The sequence below is a fragment of the Myxine glutinosa genome, chromosome 5 (assembly GCF_964187855.1).
Source record: "Myxine glutinosa chromosome 5, kmMyxGlut1.1, whole genome shotgun sequence".
Taxonomy (NCBI): domain Eukaryota; kingdom Metazoa; phylum Chordata; class Myxini; order Myxiniformes; family Myxinidae; genus Myxine; species Myxine glutinosa.
In genome coordinates this window covers 184,174,044-184,192,336 of record NC_136265.1, presented here as the reverse complement: position 1 = coordinate 184,192,336, position 18,293 = coordinate 184,174,044, and the positions used below count along the sequence as shown (strand labels likewise).

At 43.6% G+C, this 18,293-nt stretch overlaps 1 protein-coding gene across 8 annotated transcripts in view; it reads right to left on the bottom strand.

The window, feature by feature from the left end:
- CUL9 (cullin 9) overlaps positions 1-18,293 on the bottom strand; it is a 321,162-nt gene that overhangs the window by 160,891 nt on the left and 141,978 nt on the right. For all 8 annotated transcript variants that reach the window (XR_013623648.1, XR_010984381.2, XM_068115286.2 and 5 more), the window contains 2 exons: positions 15,779-15,884; positions 1,211-1,306 (listed from right to left, as the gene is read on the bottom strand). Coding sequence is in view for 6 of the 8 variants with exons in the window: in XM_068115286.2 (XP_067971387.2) it covers positions 1,211-1,306; positions 15,779-15,884 (202 nt within the window). In the remaining 2 variants the exon portion in view is untranslated. The remainder of the gene's footprint in view (positions 1-1,210; positions 1,307-15,778; positions 15,885-18,293) is intronic.

The following is an 18,293-nucleotide window of genomic DNA, read 5'->3' as shown; positions in this document are numbered from 1 at the left end:
GCATTTTACTTTTGTGTCGTGTTCGTTTACTCGTTTGTGGGTTCGAGGGAAAACCCCGTGGCGGCAGTCCATCAGGGAGGCTTCATCTTTTCCCGCGCACGCGAAAAGATAATCCCGCCAAGTTCGGGTATATACCTCAGAGTTAAAGCAATGTTTGGCTTTCTGTCCAAGGCTGGTCTTCATCAGCCACGGACTTGACAATATTAAAAGTGCGAACATTACGAGGTTAGAATTCGACAAATAACACCCTTGATACCACGAATATGATATTTTTTGGGCATGACCTAAGTGAAAAATAAATTCAGGATCCCAAAAAATTTGACATCATCGGTCCCATGGTTTGGCCGCCATATTGTTTTCCGTGAGAAACACCAAAACCCCTTTTTCTCCGCAACGGCTGAACAGATCGAGCCCAAACTTTGCATGCATAATCGCATACCCATGACGAACAAAAAGATCTGGAGTCATAACGTCGCAGGTCAAATGGTTTAGGAGCTATGATGTTTTGAAGCATAAACCTTTAAAACCTAGCTCCTCCCTCATTTTTGATCATACAAAATGGAAACTTCACAATTATGTTCCCCATGTCAGCTTGCTAAAAGGCCCTTTTGGAATTTGCGATAGCTCACATGGATTGGCAGCGATGAATCTTGGAAAAACACCATCTTGGAAAAACCGAAAAAAATTGCACCTCTATATCTCCAAAAGCACTTTGTAGAAAAGATTGAGACAAGGCACATTGCAAGGAACCCTCCATGGGGAATAACATATGTTAATGATGATGTCATAGGGGCCTCCATTATGATGTCATAATTCGACAAGTACAAAACTTCATCCGCTCAAGATGAAATTTCTTGAGCGTCATCTTGGGATAAATCGGTGGAGAAAAAAACCAGATGATATCATCGGTCACATGGTTCGGCCGCCATATTTGTTTCAACACAAAAGCCTTAAAAAAACACCAAAAACATATCGCAGCGACAGTCTGCAATCTCTGATTGCTCTTTCTTGTTTTGGTAATTGTCATTTTGTTAAGGTTATCAAAAATGTAAATGTACAAGGTATTTTTTTAAACCGCCTAGAAGGTTATTTTCCTTGATCACTTGTTCATTTATTTTGTCATAATGCTCTGCAAGAACAAACTACTATTGTTTTTCTTCATCTTTCTACTTCGACAAAATTAGTCAGAAAAGGATAAAGAACAAGTCACCTGTTGACATCGCTTTATTCGAATCTGGATAACAGGCCAGAACTTTGTTAGATTCTCCACCAGAACCACCCGTGATGCAGAGTTGGAGATATTCACCTGCAAAAGGAAAGAAATACTCTAAGATACACAGACAACCATTAATCTTATTCAAATCAAGCACAATAAGGTAGTAAGCATTGTGCACAATCAGACCTGACATTCTCAGAATTAACACAAAGCAATATTTCAAAATGTTTTTTCTTTAATAAGAATGAAAAAAAACAAAAAACAAACAAAGAAAATGGATTGGAGTTTAAAACGTTTAAAACTAGAGATGTCATAGAACACATTACCTGTGCAGTCTTGAGAAAAAAGTACATGCAATGGGTCTGCGAGCGGCAATTTTACCAAGTTTTTCAGCAGTCGAAAAGTCAATGTGGGGTACAAGTCTAATTGGCCAATGTTCCCATTTTTCTTGCCTTCATTCATAGACAAATGTATTTGGAGTACAAGACAAAGCAAAAACTGTCACTTAGAACAATAGAGGTGTTAATGCCTCCCTGGCACTCACGCCGCATTCATCGCTGGCTGTGGTTCTTCCATGGTCATGAATAATGAGCTGTTTTGTGCAAATTATTTGTATTACTTTGTGGGACACATTTCGGATATATTAGGTATGTAAATCGTTTTTCAACATGTTTGTTATCATATCGAGGTAAAGTATTTAAATCAAGCTACGGAATCAATGTCAACACTGACTGGCTCATAGTACATTACGTTTTTCCATTCTCGAACACATTTCTTGCTGACAAGGTATTTCCTGTGTGCAGCAATATTCCCGCCATTTTCCACAAGGAACTGAACAACTTCCAACTTATAAGTTGACATGTACGACTTGCATGACTTTACGGGAGGCATTGTGATATGATGCAGTAACGATGGACAAATATTGTCACGTCCGAAGCTCCCGTATAACAGGAACCTCAGTGCCGAGTTAGACTCGGAAGATGGACCGAACGATCTTTAATTAGTCCCCTACCGGTGTACACTGGAGGGGACTATAGGTTTGCACGCCGTCCATCAGTCCGTCCGTCCGTCAGTCAGTCTGTCCGTCCGTCATGCAAAGAACAGTTTTCTGGACTTTTTTTCTAAACTCTTAATGCTAATGATTTCAAACTTGGCACATGGTTTCCTCATGATAAGTTACAGATCGAGTTCGAACTTCACGACGTTTCGATCATTTTTGACAAAGTTATGGCACTTTGAACTTTGGGAATTCTGATAATTCTGATGATCCTTAACTCAGTGCCATTTTACATTTTAATTTCCTTTAAAAAAGATTTTCTCTGCAATAATAGGACCGATTGAGATAAAATTTTCACTGAAGGGGGACTCGGTCTGTAGAATATTTTAATGGTAATTATGACGTCACAGGTCACGTGGTTCGGCCGCCATATTGTTTTTCGTGAAAACACGAAAACCCCTTTTTCTCTGCAACGGCTGAACAGATCTAGGCCAAACTTTGCAGGCAGAATCGCAAACCCATGACGAACGGAAAAGTCAGCGAGCATGACATCATGCGTCACATGGTTTCAGAGTTATGACGTTTTTAAGCATGAACTTTTAAAACTGAGCCGCTCCCTCATTTTTGATCCAATCGAGGGGAAACTTCACAGATCTGTTCAGCATGCCAGTCTACTAAAATGTCCTTTTGGAATTTGTGATAGGTCACGTGGTTTGACAGATATCGTTAATTAAACGAAAAAAATAAAAAATAAATAGATATCTCTTGTTTATTCTAGAGTTCTCCTCAAGCCGCACCGCGCGCCCTCAGCCTCGTCTGTGAACGTCAAAAGCGCGACAGCGCGAGCTTTCGAGAGGGGTGGAGCCAAGCCGAGCAACATATATATACACATTGATCGTGAACCAGAAAATATAATAAATTACTGATATTTAGTGACTCGAAAGGTTCTTTATCAACAGCTTTTTTGTCGTGCTTCTGCTGACCTGTCTGCAAGGTGTATAAATCGAAGTCCCGAGTGCGAATCACAGGTGAGCCCGTCCTGAGGTAATTAGCGATTGGGAACGATTCAGAACCTGTGGGTAAATAACCCTTGATAATTTCCCCAACAGTTTTCCGGACGACAGACTGCCAGTAGGGGACATGTATTGCAGCGCAATACTCAGAATGCTTGGTAGTTATTGCACTGTGTTAATTTAATTAATTCTAACTTTACTGTTCTCCAAGAAGCTTCAATTGGGCCAACATAATGGTGGCTCACAGACATGGAAACAGATAGCTGAAACATGTTTTCTTACCTTTTTGAAAGGATTTATTTGTAAAGTGAACAGGGAAAATGGTAACAAGATGCTATAAACAAAAACGGAACGAAACAAACCAGTCAAAAGGACACAAAGAGGTAAATGGAAATATTCAAACTTATGAACAATTATTGAAAATAAAACAATTCCTAACCCACTAGGCGCCACAGATCAAACTCGTGCAAAGAAACAATAATTGTAGGCGAGACTTCCCTTGTCTGATGCACAAGGTAGACACCAGACTCAAAATAGATCGCTGTGGGAGCCAGCTGCAAGATGATAGTGACCAAAAGCCAAAACAAGCACAATGAAGATTGTGCTTGGTGTGGAATACCAGCGATGATCCACCTCCTCCACCGAACAACGTGGGCTCCTTTGTCCTTTAAGCAAAGCCTCCTGGGGGTGCCCTCCGTCCTCTTCCTCCCCACTCCACCAACACAGGGTGAACCCAGCTTTGGTCAATCCAAGAGTTAAAGACACACTTGGTCCACTCTAAATCTCCGTGATCAGTTTGCCTGTTCTTCTTTCACATGAGCCTTTTGTGATCTCTCTGAACAACGAGGCCACTTCTTCGTCTCCAGGTATCTCCTTGTGTCTTTCCTCAAGCGTGGTCTCTCTCATTCTTTTCCTCCTGGACAGAGTTCAATGCTCTGGCCATCCTGCCCACGGGGATGGCGCATATAAAAAATAATTGCAGGATGGCACTCCCATCTCCAGATCACATGACACCATCATGGCTGACACACACTGGCCAGAAAGATGTGTGCCTCCCTCAGAAGAAGTTTTCGCCTACTAGTCCCACCTACCATGAGTGGTTTATGCCCACATATTAAGATCTAACCTGTCTATAAATTACGTACATTGCCTCCTCAGTGACATGTAACAAACAACTTAACCTGACAGCTCCCTGCTACGTGTCAATCTAAACACGATTCGAAACACACAGACCATGCTACACCTACAATAGGCTAGCTATGGATCACACGTCCCTTTCCACATAACAATATGATCAGGATTTAAAGGGATGGATCAAACAAAGTGGGTGAGTGCGTGCTTGCTGGATAATTTTGCATGCCTCAGTGAGAGGACTAACATTTAATTGCTCATCAAATCGGCAAACGCTCTGGGCAATGATTGCTGTAGTCTATTTTAAATGAGCAATTAACAAATTGATTTCAGAAAATATCACACTGCAAAAAAAAAATTCGTTTATGCAGTGTATGCAAGCCTGGTGTCGGCTTAGCAGTTAGGGTGCAGGCTTGAGATCCGAGGATACCGAGTTCGAATCACGGTCAATCGCTGAATTAATGCCAGGGGGGTTGACTCAGCCTGTCATCCTTCCGAGGTCGGCAAATTGAGTACCAGCTTGCTGGGATGAATGATCCCGGTGTGTACCCCGATTTAGAATAGGTACACCGTATCCCTGCACATCGTAAGCGGTGACTAAGGGTTGGCGTCAGGAAGGGCATCCGGCCATAAAAATATTGCCTCAAACAGGGAACCATGATTGTCATGGGACCCGCAAGGCTAACCCCTGCTCTGGTGGGGGCCTTAAAATGGCCTTAAAAAGATTATTCATGCAATTCAATGTCATAAAACACAGAAGCCTAAAGAAAGTATTCACACAGCTTGACTTTTTCACATTTTGTTGTGTTACAGCCTGAATTTATAATGGCATAAATTTAAATTTTTTGTCACCGATCTACACAATACCACATAATGACAAAATCAAAACGTGTTTTTAGAAAATTTTCCAAATTTATTGAAAATGAAATACAGAAATATCGAATCGAATAAGCATTCCTGCAATATAAGCAATAAGCTATAAGCAATATAATAAGCAATAAGAATAAGCATTCACCTCCTGAGTCAATACTTCAGAGAAGCACCTTTGGCAGTGATTACAGCTTTGAGTCTTCTTGGGTATGTGTATAATAGCTTTGCACATCTGGATTTGGGAAGTTATTCCCATTCTTCGTTGCAGATTTGCTCAAGCTCTATCAATTGGATGAGGAGCGTCTGTGAACAGCAATCTTCAAGTCTTTCCACAGATTATCAATGGGATTCAGGTCTTGACTTTGGCTGGGCCTCAAGGACTTCAACGTTCTTGTTCTGAAGCTATTCCAGTGTTGCTAAGGCTCTATGCTTGGTGTCATTGTCCTGTTGAAACGTAAATATTTGCCACAGTCTTAAGATATTTTGTCCTCTGAAGCAGATTCTCCTCAATAATTTGCCTGTATTTGGCTCCATTCATTGTTCCCTCTATCCTTACAAGTCCCCCAGTTTGAGACTTACGTTTCCGGTTTTGCCAGCGAGGTTGTGTGTTTTTCCAAGCTCTCCACGCTACGAAAGTTAAGAAAGTTTCCCATTTGTATTTCGTATTTTTATTTTACGGTGTGAGTGCATACTGTGTGTTTCTAGTTATTTCTCGGTGTAAATCGTGCATACCTGTATTTAATCATAGGTTAGTTCCTGCCGCATTTTTCAGGCCTGGCTTTCCAGGCTTCGAGGCTTTGTCGTCTCCTCTCGGCGGTCGTTTGTGGTCCATTTAATTCGTTCTCTCACTGTTTTTTTCAGTCTTTTTTTCACTCCATACTTCCCCGAACATCTTACCCTTTTTTAAAGTCTTAATCCAAAAAAAAGAGAAAAAGAACTAATTTCCTTCTCTTCCCGTGTTCGTTTGTTCTTCGACCACATGTTTCGCTCCACCCGTTTTTTTTTTTCTCTCCTTCCTTCATAACTCAATCCTCTGCAGCCGACACCTTTCCAATTCCAGTTCTCACCATACTTCTTCAACTTTATCCTTCTTCCTCTGATCCACTTTCATCTAACCTTCAAAAAAACATATTAACGAAGAATTTAAAAAGTAAGCCTCTCCTCCCGTACCAACACATTTGCTTGTACACCTCCCTGTTCCTTTGTTCTCTGCTCTCCTGGCTGTCAATCTCCTATTCTTCTGTTCCTTCTTCTGAACCTGTGCTGGAATCATTAATCCCCCTTATGAATCCTTCATGCCCTCATTTAGGGAATTTCCCCAAGTTTTCACGGTTTAGTTTTAAAATGTTTAAACTTTCCCCTGAAGTGTTGCATTCTGGTGTATATTATAACACACTTTTCTTCTTCTTCTTGAAAAGGTTGTCTTCGATTTGCTCACCAAATCTCTTCATTTCAAATAAAAATTCAATCTCTTACAGTTCTGCCTTTATACATTCCCTAAACTCACCTGCATTCGACCCCTCCTCCAACGTTTTCAAATGGATCTCTGACTCGAAAATCACAAGAAACTCATTTTGCAATAAATATTCGTTTTCCATTAATCGTCCAACACTTTCTAAAATCCAAACTCATTCTTCCTCTCCTAAACTCACCCCTCACCCATCCCATTCAAATCTCCCCCCTTGCCCTCCCCTCCAAAACTCCTTCCTCACCCGTCCCCTCCTAAACTCCCCCTGGCCCCTCCCCTCCCAAACTCCCCCCTTCACCTCTCCCCTCCTAAATTCCCTCCTCACCCCTCCATTTCAAAATGGAGGGGTGAGGAGGGAGGGAAAAGACACATGAAAGCCCACAGAATCTTGTTTCTCACAGTCTGAGTGTCCTTTATGTGCTTTTTTGCAAACTCCAAGCGGGCTTTCATGTGTCTTTCACTGAGGAGAGGCTTCCATCTTGCCACTCTACCATAAAGCCCAGATCGGTGGAGTGTTGCAGTGATGGTTGTCCTTCTGGAAGTTTCTCCCATCTCCACACAGGATCTCTGGAGCTCAGCCAGTGACCATTGGGTTCTTGGTCACCTCTATTACCAAGGCCCATCTCCCCCGATTGCTCAGTTTGGCTGGGCGGCCAGCTCTAGGAAGAGTCCTGGTTGTTCCAATCTTCTTCCATTTAAGAATTATGGAGGCCACTGTGCTCTTGGGAACCGTCAATGCAGCAGAAATGTTTTTGTAGGCTTCCCCAGATCTGTGCCTCGACACAATCCTATCTCTGAGCTCTGCAGGCAATTCCTTCGACCTCATGGCTTGGTTTTTGCTCTGATATGCATTGTCAGCTGTGAGACCTTAAATAGACAGGTGTGTGCCTTTCCAAATCATGTCCAATCAATTGAATTTACCACAGGTGGACTCCAATCAAGGTGTAGAAACATCTCAAAGATGATCAAGAGAAATGGGAGGCACCTGAGCTAAATTTCAAGTGTCATAGCAATGGGTATGAATACTCCCCCCTTCTTGACTTCTTCTTGACTTCTTGACTTAATAAATTTGCAAAACTTTCTAAAATCCTGTTTTCTCTTTGTCATTTTGGGGTATTGAGTGTAGATTGATGAGGGAAAAAATGAATTGAAACGATTTCAGCATAAGGCTGCAACACAACAAAATGTGAAAAAAGTGAAGGGATCGAATACTTTTTGAATGCACTGCATGTGGTGATTTCAACTGTCATCATGTCAGCTGGCTGGGTGTGGGTTCCTCTCTCACCAGTCATGGCACCTCAGCAAAGGACTTCTGTGACTCATTGGGACTGACACAATCTGTCAATTTCCCGACCCGGATCTCAGTCAACGGAGTATCTTCTCTTCTAGACTTGGTTATGACTAACTTACCGGAAAATATCAGCTGCTCTTCTTCTGATTCAATCGGTTCTTCTGATCATTTCCTTGTTAAAGTGGACATCTCTCTGGCCATTCTCAGAGAGCCTCCTCAGCGTCGACGAGTCTGGCATTTCAATCAGGCCAAATGGCATGGTCTTCAAGCAGCCATCAATCATCTGGACTGCTCTCCCATCTCTACTGCCTCTGACATCAATTCTTCCTGGGAATTCTTCCAAAGCAAACTGCTCTCTCTCTCTCATGCACAGATTTATCCCATCCCATCTTCAGTTGTCATTCCCTTCCTCCCGTCCATGGTACATGGAATCTTGTGGTGAGGCAGTTGCCCTGAAACAACTTGCCTTCGCCTACTGGAAGGCAAATCCAACTGTAGGCAATCTCAGTTCCTTCCACCAAGCCCGGAACAAGTGTATGTCTACCCTCAGGAGAGCCAGGAAGCACTATCTCTCCACTCTCAAGACTGAACTCTCAAACCTGTCCCCTACCTCCAAATCCTGGTGGAGTCTGGTCAAATCTGTTTCTGGTGTTTGTTCTCCCTCCACCCCCTCCCTTACCTCAAACTGCTACACAGCTGACTCACACATGAAAAAGCTGAATGCCTCAACTCTGTGTTTGCCTCAAAATCTTGTGCCCCAAACCCATCTCTCTCTGTACCCACCATACCCAGTTGTACCCGGCTGCTCCTGGACTCTGTCATTCTCTCCTGACAAGGTGGAGAGGTTTCTGCCAATCCTCGACTCTGATTCTGCAACTGGACCAGACGGCATCAGCCCACAGGTCCAAAAAATCCTGCTCTACCGCTCTTTCACACCCTCTCTCTGTTCTCTTCACCCTCCCTTTTGCTCAAGATCATCTTCCATCAGTTTGGAAATCAGCCAACATTACCGCCTCACACAAAAAAGGTGCAAAAACAGATCCTTGCAACTACAGAACAATCAACCTGCTCCCAATTATCAGCAAAGTCATGGAATCTATCATTGCTTCGGATATCAAACCTTCCTCTTCTCCAATGGCTTGATCTCTGATCATCAATTTGGATTCAGATGAGGTCATTCTACTCTGGACATGCTGCTTCTGCTGTCTCAACAATGGATGGGGGTCCTCAATGTCAAACAGGAAATTATAGCTGTCTCCCTTGACATATCACATGCCTTCGATACGGTCTGGCACGGGGGTTTCAACCATGAAGCTCCATCACCTCGCTCTGATCACCAAAACTCTCCTCCTATGGTATCCATGGAAATCTCCACGCATGGCTTGCGGACTTCCTCTCTGGTCGTAGTCAACGTGTAGCCCTGAATGGATTTCTTTCCTCTCCCCTTAATGTTCAGGCTGGAGTTCCCCAAGGCAGTGTTCTGGGCCCTGTGCTTTTTCTGGTCTTCATCAATGATCTCTCCGACTCTCTGGAAAATCCTCTCTATCTCCTTGCTGATGTCTCCACTCTCTCCCGCTCCATGCCTCATCCCTATGATCGGCAGTCTGCAGTCTCCTAACTCTCTGCAGACCTGGACAAAATCACAGACTGGTCAAACAAGTGGAACATGTCTTTCAATCCTGACAAATCTCACACTCTTACTATGTCTCTCCGAAACGACCGACTGGAAAACCCTCCCATCTACTTTCTCAACAATCCTCTCCAAGAAGTTCTGTCACTCAAGCCTTTGGGTTCTGTCACTCAATCTGCAATGATATTTCCTAGGAAAACCACATTTCCAAGCTGGCCTCCAAAGCCAGTCGCCGACTGGACATCGTCCGTCGTGCAGTCCTTCCTTGGCACACCTGAGCTCCTCACCACATACAAGGCTTTCATCCACAGCTCAATGGAATACTGCTCTCCCCTCTGGGCTGGTGCTCCTGCCTCACACTGAGCTCGGCTTCACGCTGTTGAAACCAAAGCTTTCAGAATCATTGGAATCTCCCACGATGAGGCTGATTGTGAGGGCCTTTAACCCACTCCCCGCAGGCAGGTAGGTGGTCTTTCTGTCTTCTACCGACTCCTCTCTGGCCTAGCCCCCCCCCCCAACCCTGTCTGTGCTCTGTCCCCCAAATACTCCGACAGGCCACACAAGATCTGCCAGCAACCCTCTTCTGGTGAAACTGCCAAAATCAAGACTCTCTGCTCACCTTCACTCTTTCATCCTCTTTTCTCCCGCCTCTGAAACAAACTCCCTCAATCTCTTAAATCCCTCTCCTCCCTCCAGATCTTTAAAACAGCTGTTCACCACCATCTCTTATCTTCCCCCATCCAAAACCTTGATCTTTTCTACCCCCGTTAATTCACCCCAGATCCACTTTTCTGAAATACCGACTTCTTTCCTGGAAGTCCTCGCAGTATCCCTGTTTTTGCCTTTTTTTCTTCTTTTTTTTAACCTCTCCCTCTGTTTTTAAGTCCCTGCCGCTGAAAAAAATCCACTGATGTTGAAACCTGATGTTGAAACCCCCATGCTTTATGATAGGGATGGTGTTAGATGGGTGATGAGCTGTGCTTGGTTTCCGCCAGATGTAGCGCTTGAATTCAGGCCAAAAAGTTCAATCTTCATCTCATCATAACCACAGAATCTTTTGCCTCATTCTCTCAATCATTCACCTGTCTTTTTGCAAACTCCAAGTGTGCTGTCATACTCCTTTTTCTCAGGAGTAGCATACGTCTGGCAACTCTCCCATAAAGCTTAGATTTGTGATGTGCTGCAGACACTGTTGGCCTTCAGGAAGGTTCTCCTCTCTCAGCCAAGGAACTCTGTAGTTCTGTCAGAGTGGTCATCGGGTTCTTGGTCACCTCTCCGATCAAAGTCTCTCTTGCCCAGTTGCTCAATTTGGTCCGACGACCAACTCTAGGAAGAGTCTGGGTCGTTCCTTATTATTTCCATTTCCTAATGATGGAGCTCACTGTGCTCTTTATAACTTTCAACACTCCACAAATTGTTTTATCCCCTTCCCCAGATCTAGGCCTCCTCACAATTTTATCGCACAGTTCCATGGAAAGTTCCTTGGACTTCATGGTAGAGTTTCTGCTTTGACATGCACTGTCAACTGTGGGACCTTGTATAGAAAGGAGTGTTTGTTTATGCGGATGCCAAGCTCTGCGGCTCTGCCATCTGAGCTACCTGGGCAACCCTGACTGAGCATGCAAATTTCCCACACATGTTAAGGTAGCTTATTGTGGCGTTCTTCCAAGGCTGCTTGTAACAACAAAAGTAACACGAGAGAAAATTGCTTTGCAATACCTGTCCCCTACCGGTCCCAATGAATGTTCTTGTTCTAAACAAAAAGAGCACACGTCTGAAAAAATGCAAAGTGTCCCAAAACTCAAACCTGTTTTGTAACCTATCATAATAAAGCCATGTACAAAGTTTCAGTTGAATATGTTAAAAGGTATTGGAAAAAAGTGCAGAAAACCAGATGGACGGACGGACAGAGGGCAAACCTATAGTTCCCCTCCACCCCCTCGCCCCACGCCCCACCCCTCCACCTCCCTCCTGGGTAGGGGACGAATAACAACTCTGGTGATAATAGCATAATATTAATGTTATTGCAAAACAAAATTAATACGAATAAATCCCCTTCCCCAAGGTTTTCCTCCTTGGACAAGGGCTGTGTTAATGTGAATAAATATTACTTATCGTAGTGTTTCGTGAGGCACCACAAAAAAAAAATTAGAAACCATCAACACGTACGATTACCTTTTGAAACAGCCACTACTGCAGTTTAACCCGAAACTGAAAGGGAGGAAACACGGTGTGTGTTCAGTTACCAAGCAGCTAGCTAGCGCTTACCAAGCAGCTCGCTAGCCCTTGCCAAGCAGGCCCGTCCTTATCAACGGTTTTAAATTGAGTGCTTGCTCGAATGCTTAAAGCACTTGGCGAGCGCTGCACAAGAAACTTGGGAACTGAACACATCCTCGGTGTTCTTGAGGCCTGAGGCTAGATGTACTGTAATCTATATACACCAAAAAACAATACCATGGCCCTTCCTGCCACTTCCATATGGAAAGGATGCACTAGCTTATATAATTGAAGATACTGAAACAGTAAGTCTTCTTATTTTGTCTTTTCTAATTTCTTTTCTAAGGTGAAGGTGGGAGTGCATCAGGGATCGGTACTAAGTCCACTACTATTTGTAGCTGTGATGGAGGTGCTGGCTCAGAACGTAAAGGAGGGTTTACCGTGAGAGTTGTTGTATGCAGATGATCTGGTGTTGATTGCGGAAAGTATGGATGGACTGAAGGAAAAGATGAACAAGTGGAAGGAATGTATGGAGACAAAAGGTCTGAAGGTGAATATCGGAAAGACGAAGGTGATGGCAAGTGGTAAAGCATGTGGTGAGGTGGAAAGAACTGGGAAGTGGCCATGTGCTGTGTGCAGGAAGGGTGTCGGAGTGAACTCCATTCAATGTGCAATGTGCGCTGAGTGGGTTCATCAAAAATGTAGTGGTCTGAGAGGATCATTAACCAGTGTGGCAGCTACATTCAAATGTAAGGTGTGCACAGAGGGAGCTGCAGATGGAGGAAATGTTGAGTTGGATCTTGGAGATGGCGTGAAGATGGAAGGTGTGAAAACATTTTGCTACCTCGGAAACATGCTGAATGGAGAAGGTGGATCAGACTCGGCAACGGTTGCTAGAGTGAGATGTGCATGGAAGAAGTTTTGGGAACTGAGTGGCGTGCTGATGAGGAGGGGAGTGTCGTTGAAGCTGAAGGGAAAGGTGAATACTGCATGTGTGAGAAGTGTTCTGATTTATGGGAGCGAGACATGGGTAATGAACGTAGAGCAGCAACGAAGGCTGGAAAGGGTGGAAATGCGAATGGATCGGTGGATGTGCGGTGTATCATTGAGAGAGAGGAAGACAAATGATGAATTGCAAAAGATGATGGGAATAGAGCCTGTGATGGATGCTGTGAAGAGAAACAGGTTGAGATGGTTTGGTCATGTGTTGAGGAAGGATGAAAGTGACTGGTTGAGAAGAGTGATGGAAATGAATGTAGAAGGAAGTGGAGGACGGGGAAGACCGAGAAAGACTTGGCTAAAGATGGTGGAAGAAGAAATGCGGGCAAGGGGGTTAACAAGGAGAGATGCAGAAAATAGGGCAAGATGGAGAAGATTGTCATGGGGACCGCAAGGCTAACCCCCGCTCTAGCAGGGAAAATGGCGTTAAAATGCATGTTGTAACAGATGCCCCAGCTGCAGATGGAGGAAATGTTGAGTTGGATCTTGGAGACGGCTTGAAGCTGGAAGGTGTGAAAACATTTTGCTACCGAGGAGACATGCTGAATGGAGGAGGTGGAACAGAATCGGCGACGGTTGCTCGAGTGAGATGTGCATGGAAGAAGTTTCGGGAACTGAGTGGTGTGCTGACGACGAGGGGAGTGTCGTTGAAGCTGAAGGGAAAGGTGTATGCTGCATGTGTGAGAAGTGTTATGATTTATGGGAGCGGGACATGGGCAATGAACGTAAAGCAGCAACGAAGGCTGGAAAGGGTGGAAATGCGAATGGTTCAGTGGATGTGTGGAGTATCGTTGAGAGAGAGGAAGCCAAATGATGAATTGAGAAAGATGATGGGAATAGAGCCTGTGATGGATGCTGTGAAGAGAAACAGTTTGAGATGGTTTGGTCATGTGTTGAGGAAGGATGAAAGTGACTGGTTGAGAAGAGTGATGGAAATGAATGTGGAAGGAAGTAGAGGACGGGGAAGACCGAGAAAGACTTGGCTAAAGGTGGTGGAAGAAGAAATGCGGGCAAGGGGGTTATAACAAGGGGAGATGCAGAAGATAGGGCAAAATGGAGAAGATTGTCATGGGGACTGCAAGGCTAACCCCCACTCTAGCAGGGAAAATGGCCTTAAAATGCCTGTTGTTGTTGTTGTTGTTGTTGTTGTAACAACAGTTCAGAAAGGTATTTTGCATTTAAAAAAAAAAATTTTTGTATACGGAATCGGGGCTCATGTAAGAGCTAACAAATTAAACATGAAAACATGCACAAACACATAAAACATACAATGAAGGGAACAGGAGACAAGAGGGGGAGAGAGAGGGAAACACACAAGCACAACAACAGAAGAGAACAGTGACATCGGTAGGTTTGTGGAAGGGGGAAGGCTGGGGAGTGCTGGGGAGGAGGGACGGGTATGCGGTATTAAGCAAATGAACACTTCTCGGAATTTCAGGAAAGGGTTGGAGATTGAAAGAGGCAGATTTGGGGTGTTGCACAACGGCAACAAAAAACCTTCTGTTCCTGTAGCTCCTGCTGTCGCCATGAAGGAGACGTACGAGTCCATGAAAATCCTTCTGAAAGTGATTAATTACTCAGATCATGAGTGGAACATTTGTGGTGATCTAAAGGTGATTTGTCTCCTCCGAGGACTGCAGCTGCGGTACTCAAAATACAGGTGCTTCTTGTGCCTATGGAACAGCCGTGATCACAGCAATCATTATGTTGTAAAAGACTGGCATGAAAGGCATGAACACATAGTTGGCAGGTACAATGTGCATCCTAAGCCATTGGTAGACTCACATAAAGTCTACCTTCCACCGCTTCACGTCAAACTTGGCCTTATGAAAACCTTTGTAAAGGCATTGGATCACGACGGTAATGGCTTCCAATATCTCAGAGAGAAGTTTGGCGCAGAGAAAACTGATGCTAAACTCAAAACAGGCATCTTCGTTGGGCCCCAGATCCGAGAACTGATGGGTGATCCCGAGTTCAAAAATAAACTGAACCCACTTGAGTTTGCAGCAAGGCAAGCATTTGTGTTGGTTGTGCAGAACTTTCTTGGGAACCATAGAGCTGAATTAGTGGACAACATGCTGAAGGCCTAACAGCGAATGGGCTGTAGGATGTCTCTTAAAATGCACTTCTTGCATTCTCATCTTGATTTCTTCCCACCTAATCTGGGTGAGGTCAGCGATGAGCATGGCGAAAGGTTCCACCAAGACATTCCGGTCAGGGAAACTAGGTATCAAGGCCGGTTCAACCCAAACATGATGGGTGATTACTGCTGGTTCCTACAACGGGAGACCAATTCCACACACAAGCGCAAGAGCAAGTGTCTCACACTTCTGAACACGTCTGAACTGTGCCTACGCTGACTATATTGCAAGGAAGAGTGTAAACTTGGAGTGCTGTTTCTGAATCACTCACAATGGGGCAGATTTCCCGATCAAGTTTACACCCTTCCTAAGATTACCATGTTCTCATGTTTTATTAACTTCTTTTTCTGCAACTTGTTTATGTTCTTGGTTTGTATACTACACATTATACACGGAGATCAATCATCGTTATTTAAATATGACGTGAAAGTAATTAATAAGCACTGATATTAGATATAAAATGTGCCGATCCGCAATAATAAAGTATCTAATATAGCATGCCGGGTATCATTAATACATATTTTGAAAACCTGACGTGCTTCGTGCTAAATGCTGACGACAGATTTGAAATGAGCGGCCCAGATTTAGCCAAGAACACCTGCATTTTCCTTCATAGCAGATGAAAAGTTCTTTTTTTTGTTGCCCAGTGTTATCACTGGATAAAGGTTCTTGGCAAAAACAAACTTTTTATGCTCATTGTCTTGGTTAAAACTCGGAATAACAAACGTTTCGCAAAAATTGACAGATATACACTATTTTTATTCCTACCCACTTGAGGGTGCCGAACAAACAGTGGAACACTTACTGTGCCAAGTTCGGTGCCGAGGTTTTCGGAATCTTCACCAGCTGTAACCACAACACGTGATGGCATGTAACTCGAGTCTTCACTTGCGACCAGAACAGTTAGCTTCCTGTCACAGCCAAGGTAACACACAACAACCCGTGTCACAGCAACCCAAACACCGCTGAACTCATCACAAAGAACCCTCAAATTAACCTGGTTAACAAAAGCAGGCTGGATGTTCTGTGATTAACTGGTTAACAAACACAGACTGGATGTTCCGTGATTATTAACTGGTTAACAAATGCAGACTGGATGTTCCGTGATTAACTGGTTAACAAATCCAGACTGGATGTTCCGTGATCATTAACTGGTTAACAAATGCAGACTGGATGTTCCGTGATGATTAACTGGTTAACAATTGCAGACTGGATGTTCTGTGATTAACTGGTTAACTAATCCACACTGGATGTTCCGTGATCATTAACTGGTTAACAAATGCAGACTGGATGTTCCGAGATTATTAACTGGTTAACAAATGCAGACTGGATGTTCCGTGATTAACTGGTTAACAAACACAGACTGGATGTTCCGTGATTAACTGGTTAACAAATGCAGACTGGATGTTCCGTGATGATTAACTGGTTAACAAATGCAGACTGGATGTTCCGTGATTATTAACTGGTTAACAAATGCAGATTGGATGTTCCATGATTATTAACTGGTTAAAAAATGCAGGCTGGATGTTCTGTGATTAACTGGTTAACAAATGCAGACTGGATGTTCCATCATTATTATCTGGTTAACAAATGCGGACTGGATGTTCCGTGATTATTAACTGGTTAACAAGCGTTACGCCTATGTCCCCCGTCGGTGAAGTGATGCGAGTTGACAAAGTGGAAGAAGCAAGGCGGCCATCTTGGAGTTTGACGTGGCGACCCAATTTTCAAGGCATTCTTCCTTATGCGTAGATACACCCACACACCGGAGTAGAAGTTGGGAGTTCATTTATTTTTCAAGATATTTCGCTCACAAGGTTCATACATATTTATGGTGGCGGCCATCTTGGATTTTGACGTGGCGACCCAATTTTCAATAGCGTTCTTCCTTATGCCTCGATACACCTACACACCGGAGTAGAAGTTGGGAGTTCATTTATTTTTCAAGATATACCGTTCACAAGGTTCAGACATTTACTTTTCAAGATATCGCGCTCACAATGTTTAGATATGGTGACAGCCATCTTGGATTTTGACGTGGCGACCTAATTTTCAATAGGGTTCTTCCATATGCCTAGTTGCACCCACACACCAAATTAGAATTCGGTCCTTCGCTTACGCACGTCAGCACGCACGGACGCACGCACGCACACACGCACGCACGCAAGCACGCATTCACGGACGGCCGCACACACGGACGGAGGGGAAAACCATAGTCCCCCTTTCGCCCCGCGGTGCGACGGGGGACAACAAATGCAGGCTGGATGTTCCGTGATTATTAACTGGTTAACAAATGCAGACTGGATGTTCCGTGATTATTAACTGGTTAACAAATGCAGGCTGGATGTTCCGTGATTATTAACTGGTTAACAAATGCAGGCTGGATGTTCCGTGATTATTAACTGGTTAACAAATGCAGACTGGATGTTCCGTGATTATTAACTGGTTAACAAATGCAGGCTGGATGTTCCGTGATTATTAACTGGTTAACAAATGCAGGCTGGATGTTCCGTGATTATTAACTGGTTAAGAAATGCAGACTGGATGTTCCGTGATTATTAACTGGTTAACAAATGCAGACTGGATGTTCTGTGATTATTAACTGGTTAACAAATGCAGACTGGATGTTCCGTGATTATTAACTGGTTAACAAATGCAGGCTGGATGTTCCGTGATTATTAACTGGTTAACAAATGCAGACTGGATGTTCCGTGATTATTAACTGGTTAACAAATGCAGGCTGGATGTTCCGTGATTATTAACTGGTTAACAAATTCAGGCTGGATGTTCCGTGATTATTAACTGGTTAACAAATGCAGGCTGGATGTTCCGTGATTATTAACTGGTTAACAAATGCAGACTGGATGTTCCGTGATTATTAACTGGTTAACAAATGCAGGCTGGATGTTCCGTGATTATTAACTGGTTAACAAATTCAGGCTGGATGTTCCGTGATTATTAACTGGTTAACAAACGCAGACTGGATGTTCCGTGATTAACTGGTTAACAAATGCAGGCTGGATGTTCTGTGATTAACTGGTTAAAAAATGCAGGCTGGATGTTCCATGATTATTAACTGGTTAACAAATCCAGGCTGGATGTTCCGTGATTAACTGGTTAACAAATGCAGACTGGATGCTCCGTGATTATTAACTGGTTAACTACTGCAGACTGGATGTTCCGTGATTATTAACTGGTTAACTACTGCAGACTGGATGTTCCGTGATTATTAACTGGTTAACTACTGCAGACTGGATGTTCCGTGATTATTAACTGGTTAATAAATGCAGGCTGGATGTTCCGTGATTAACTGGTTAAAA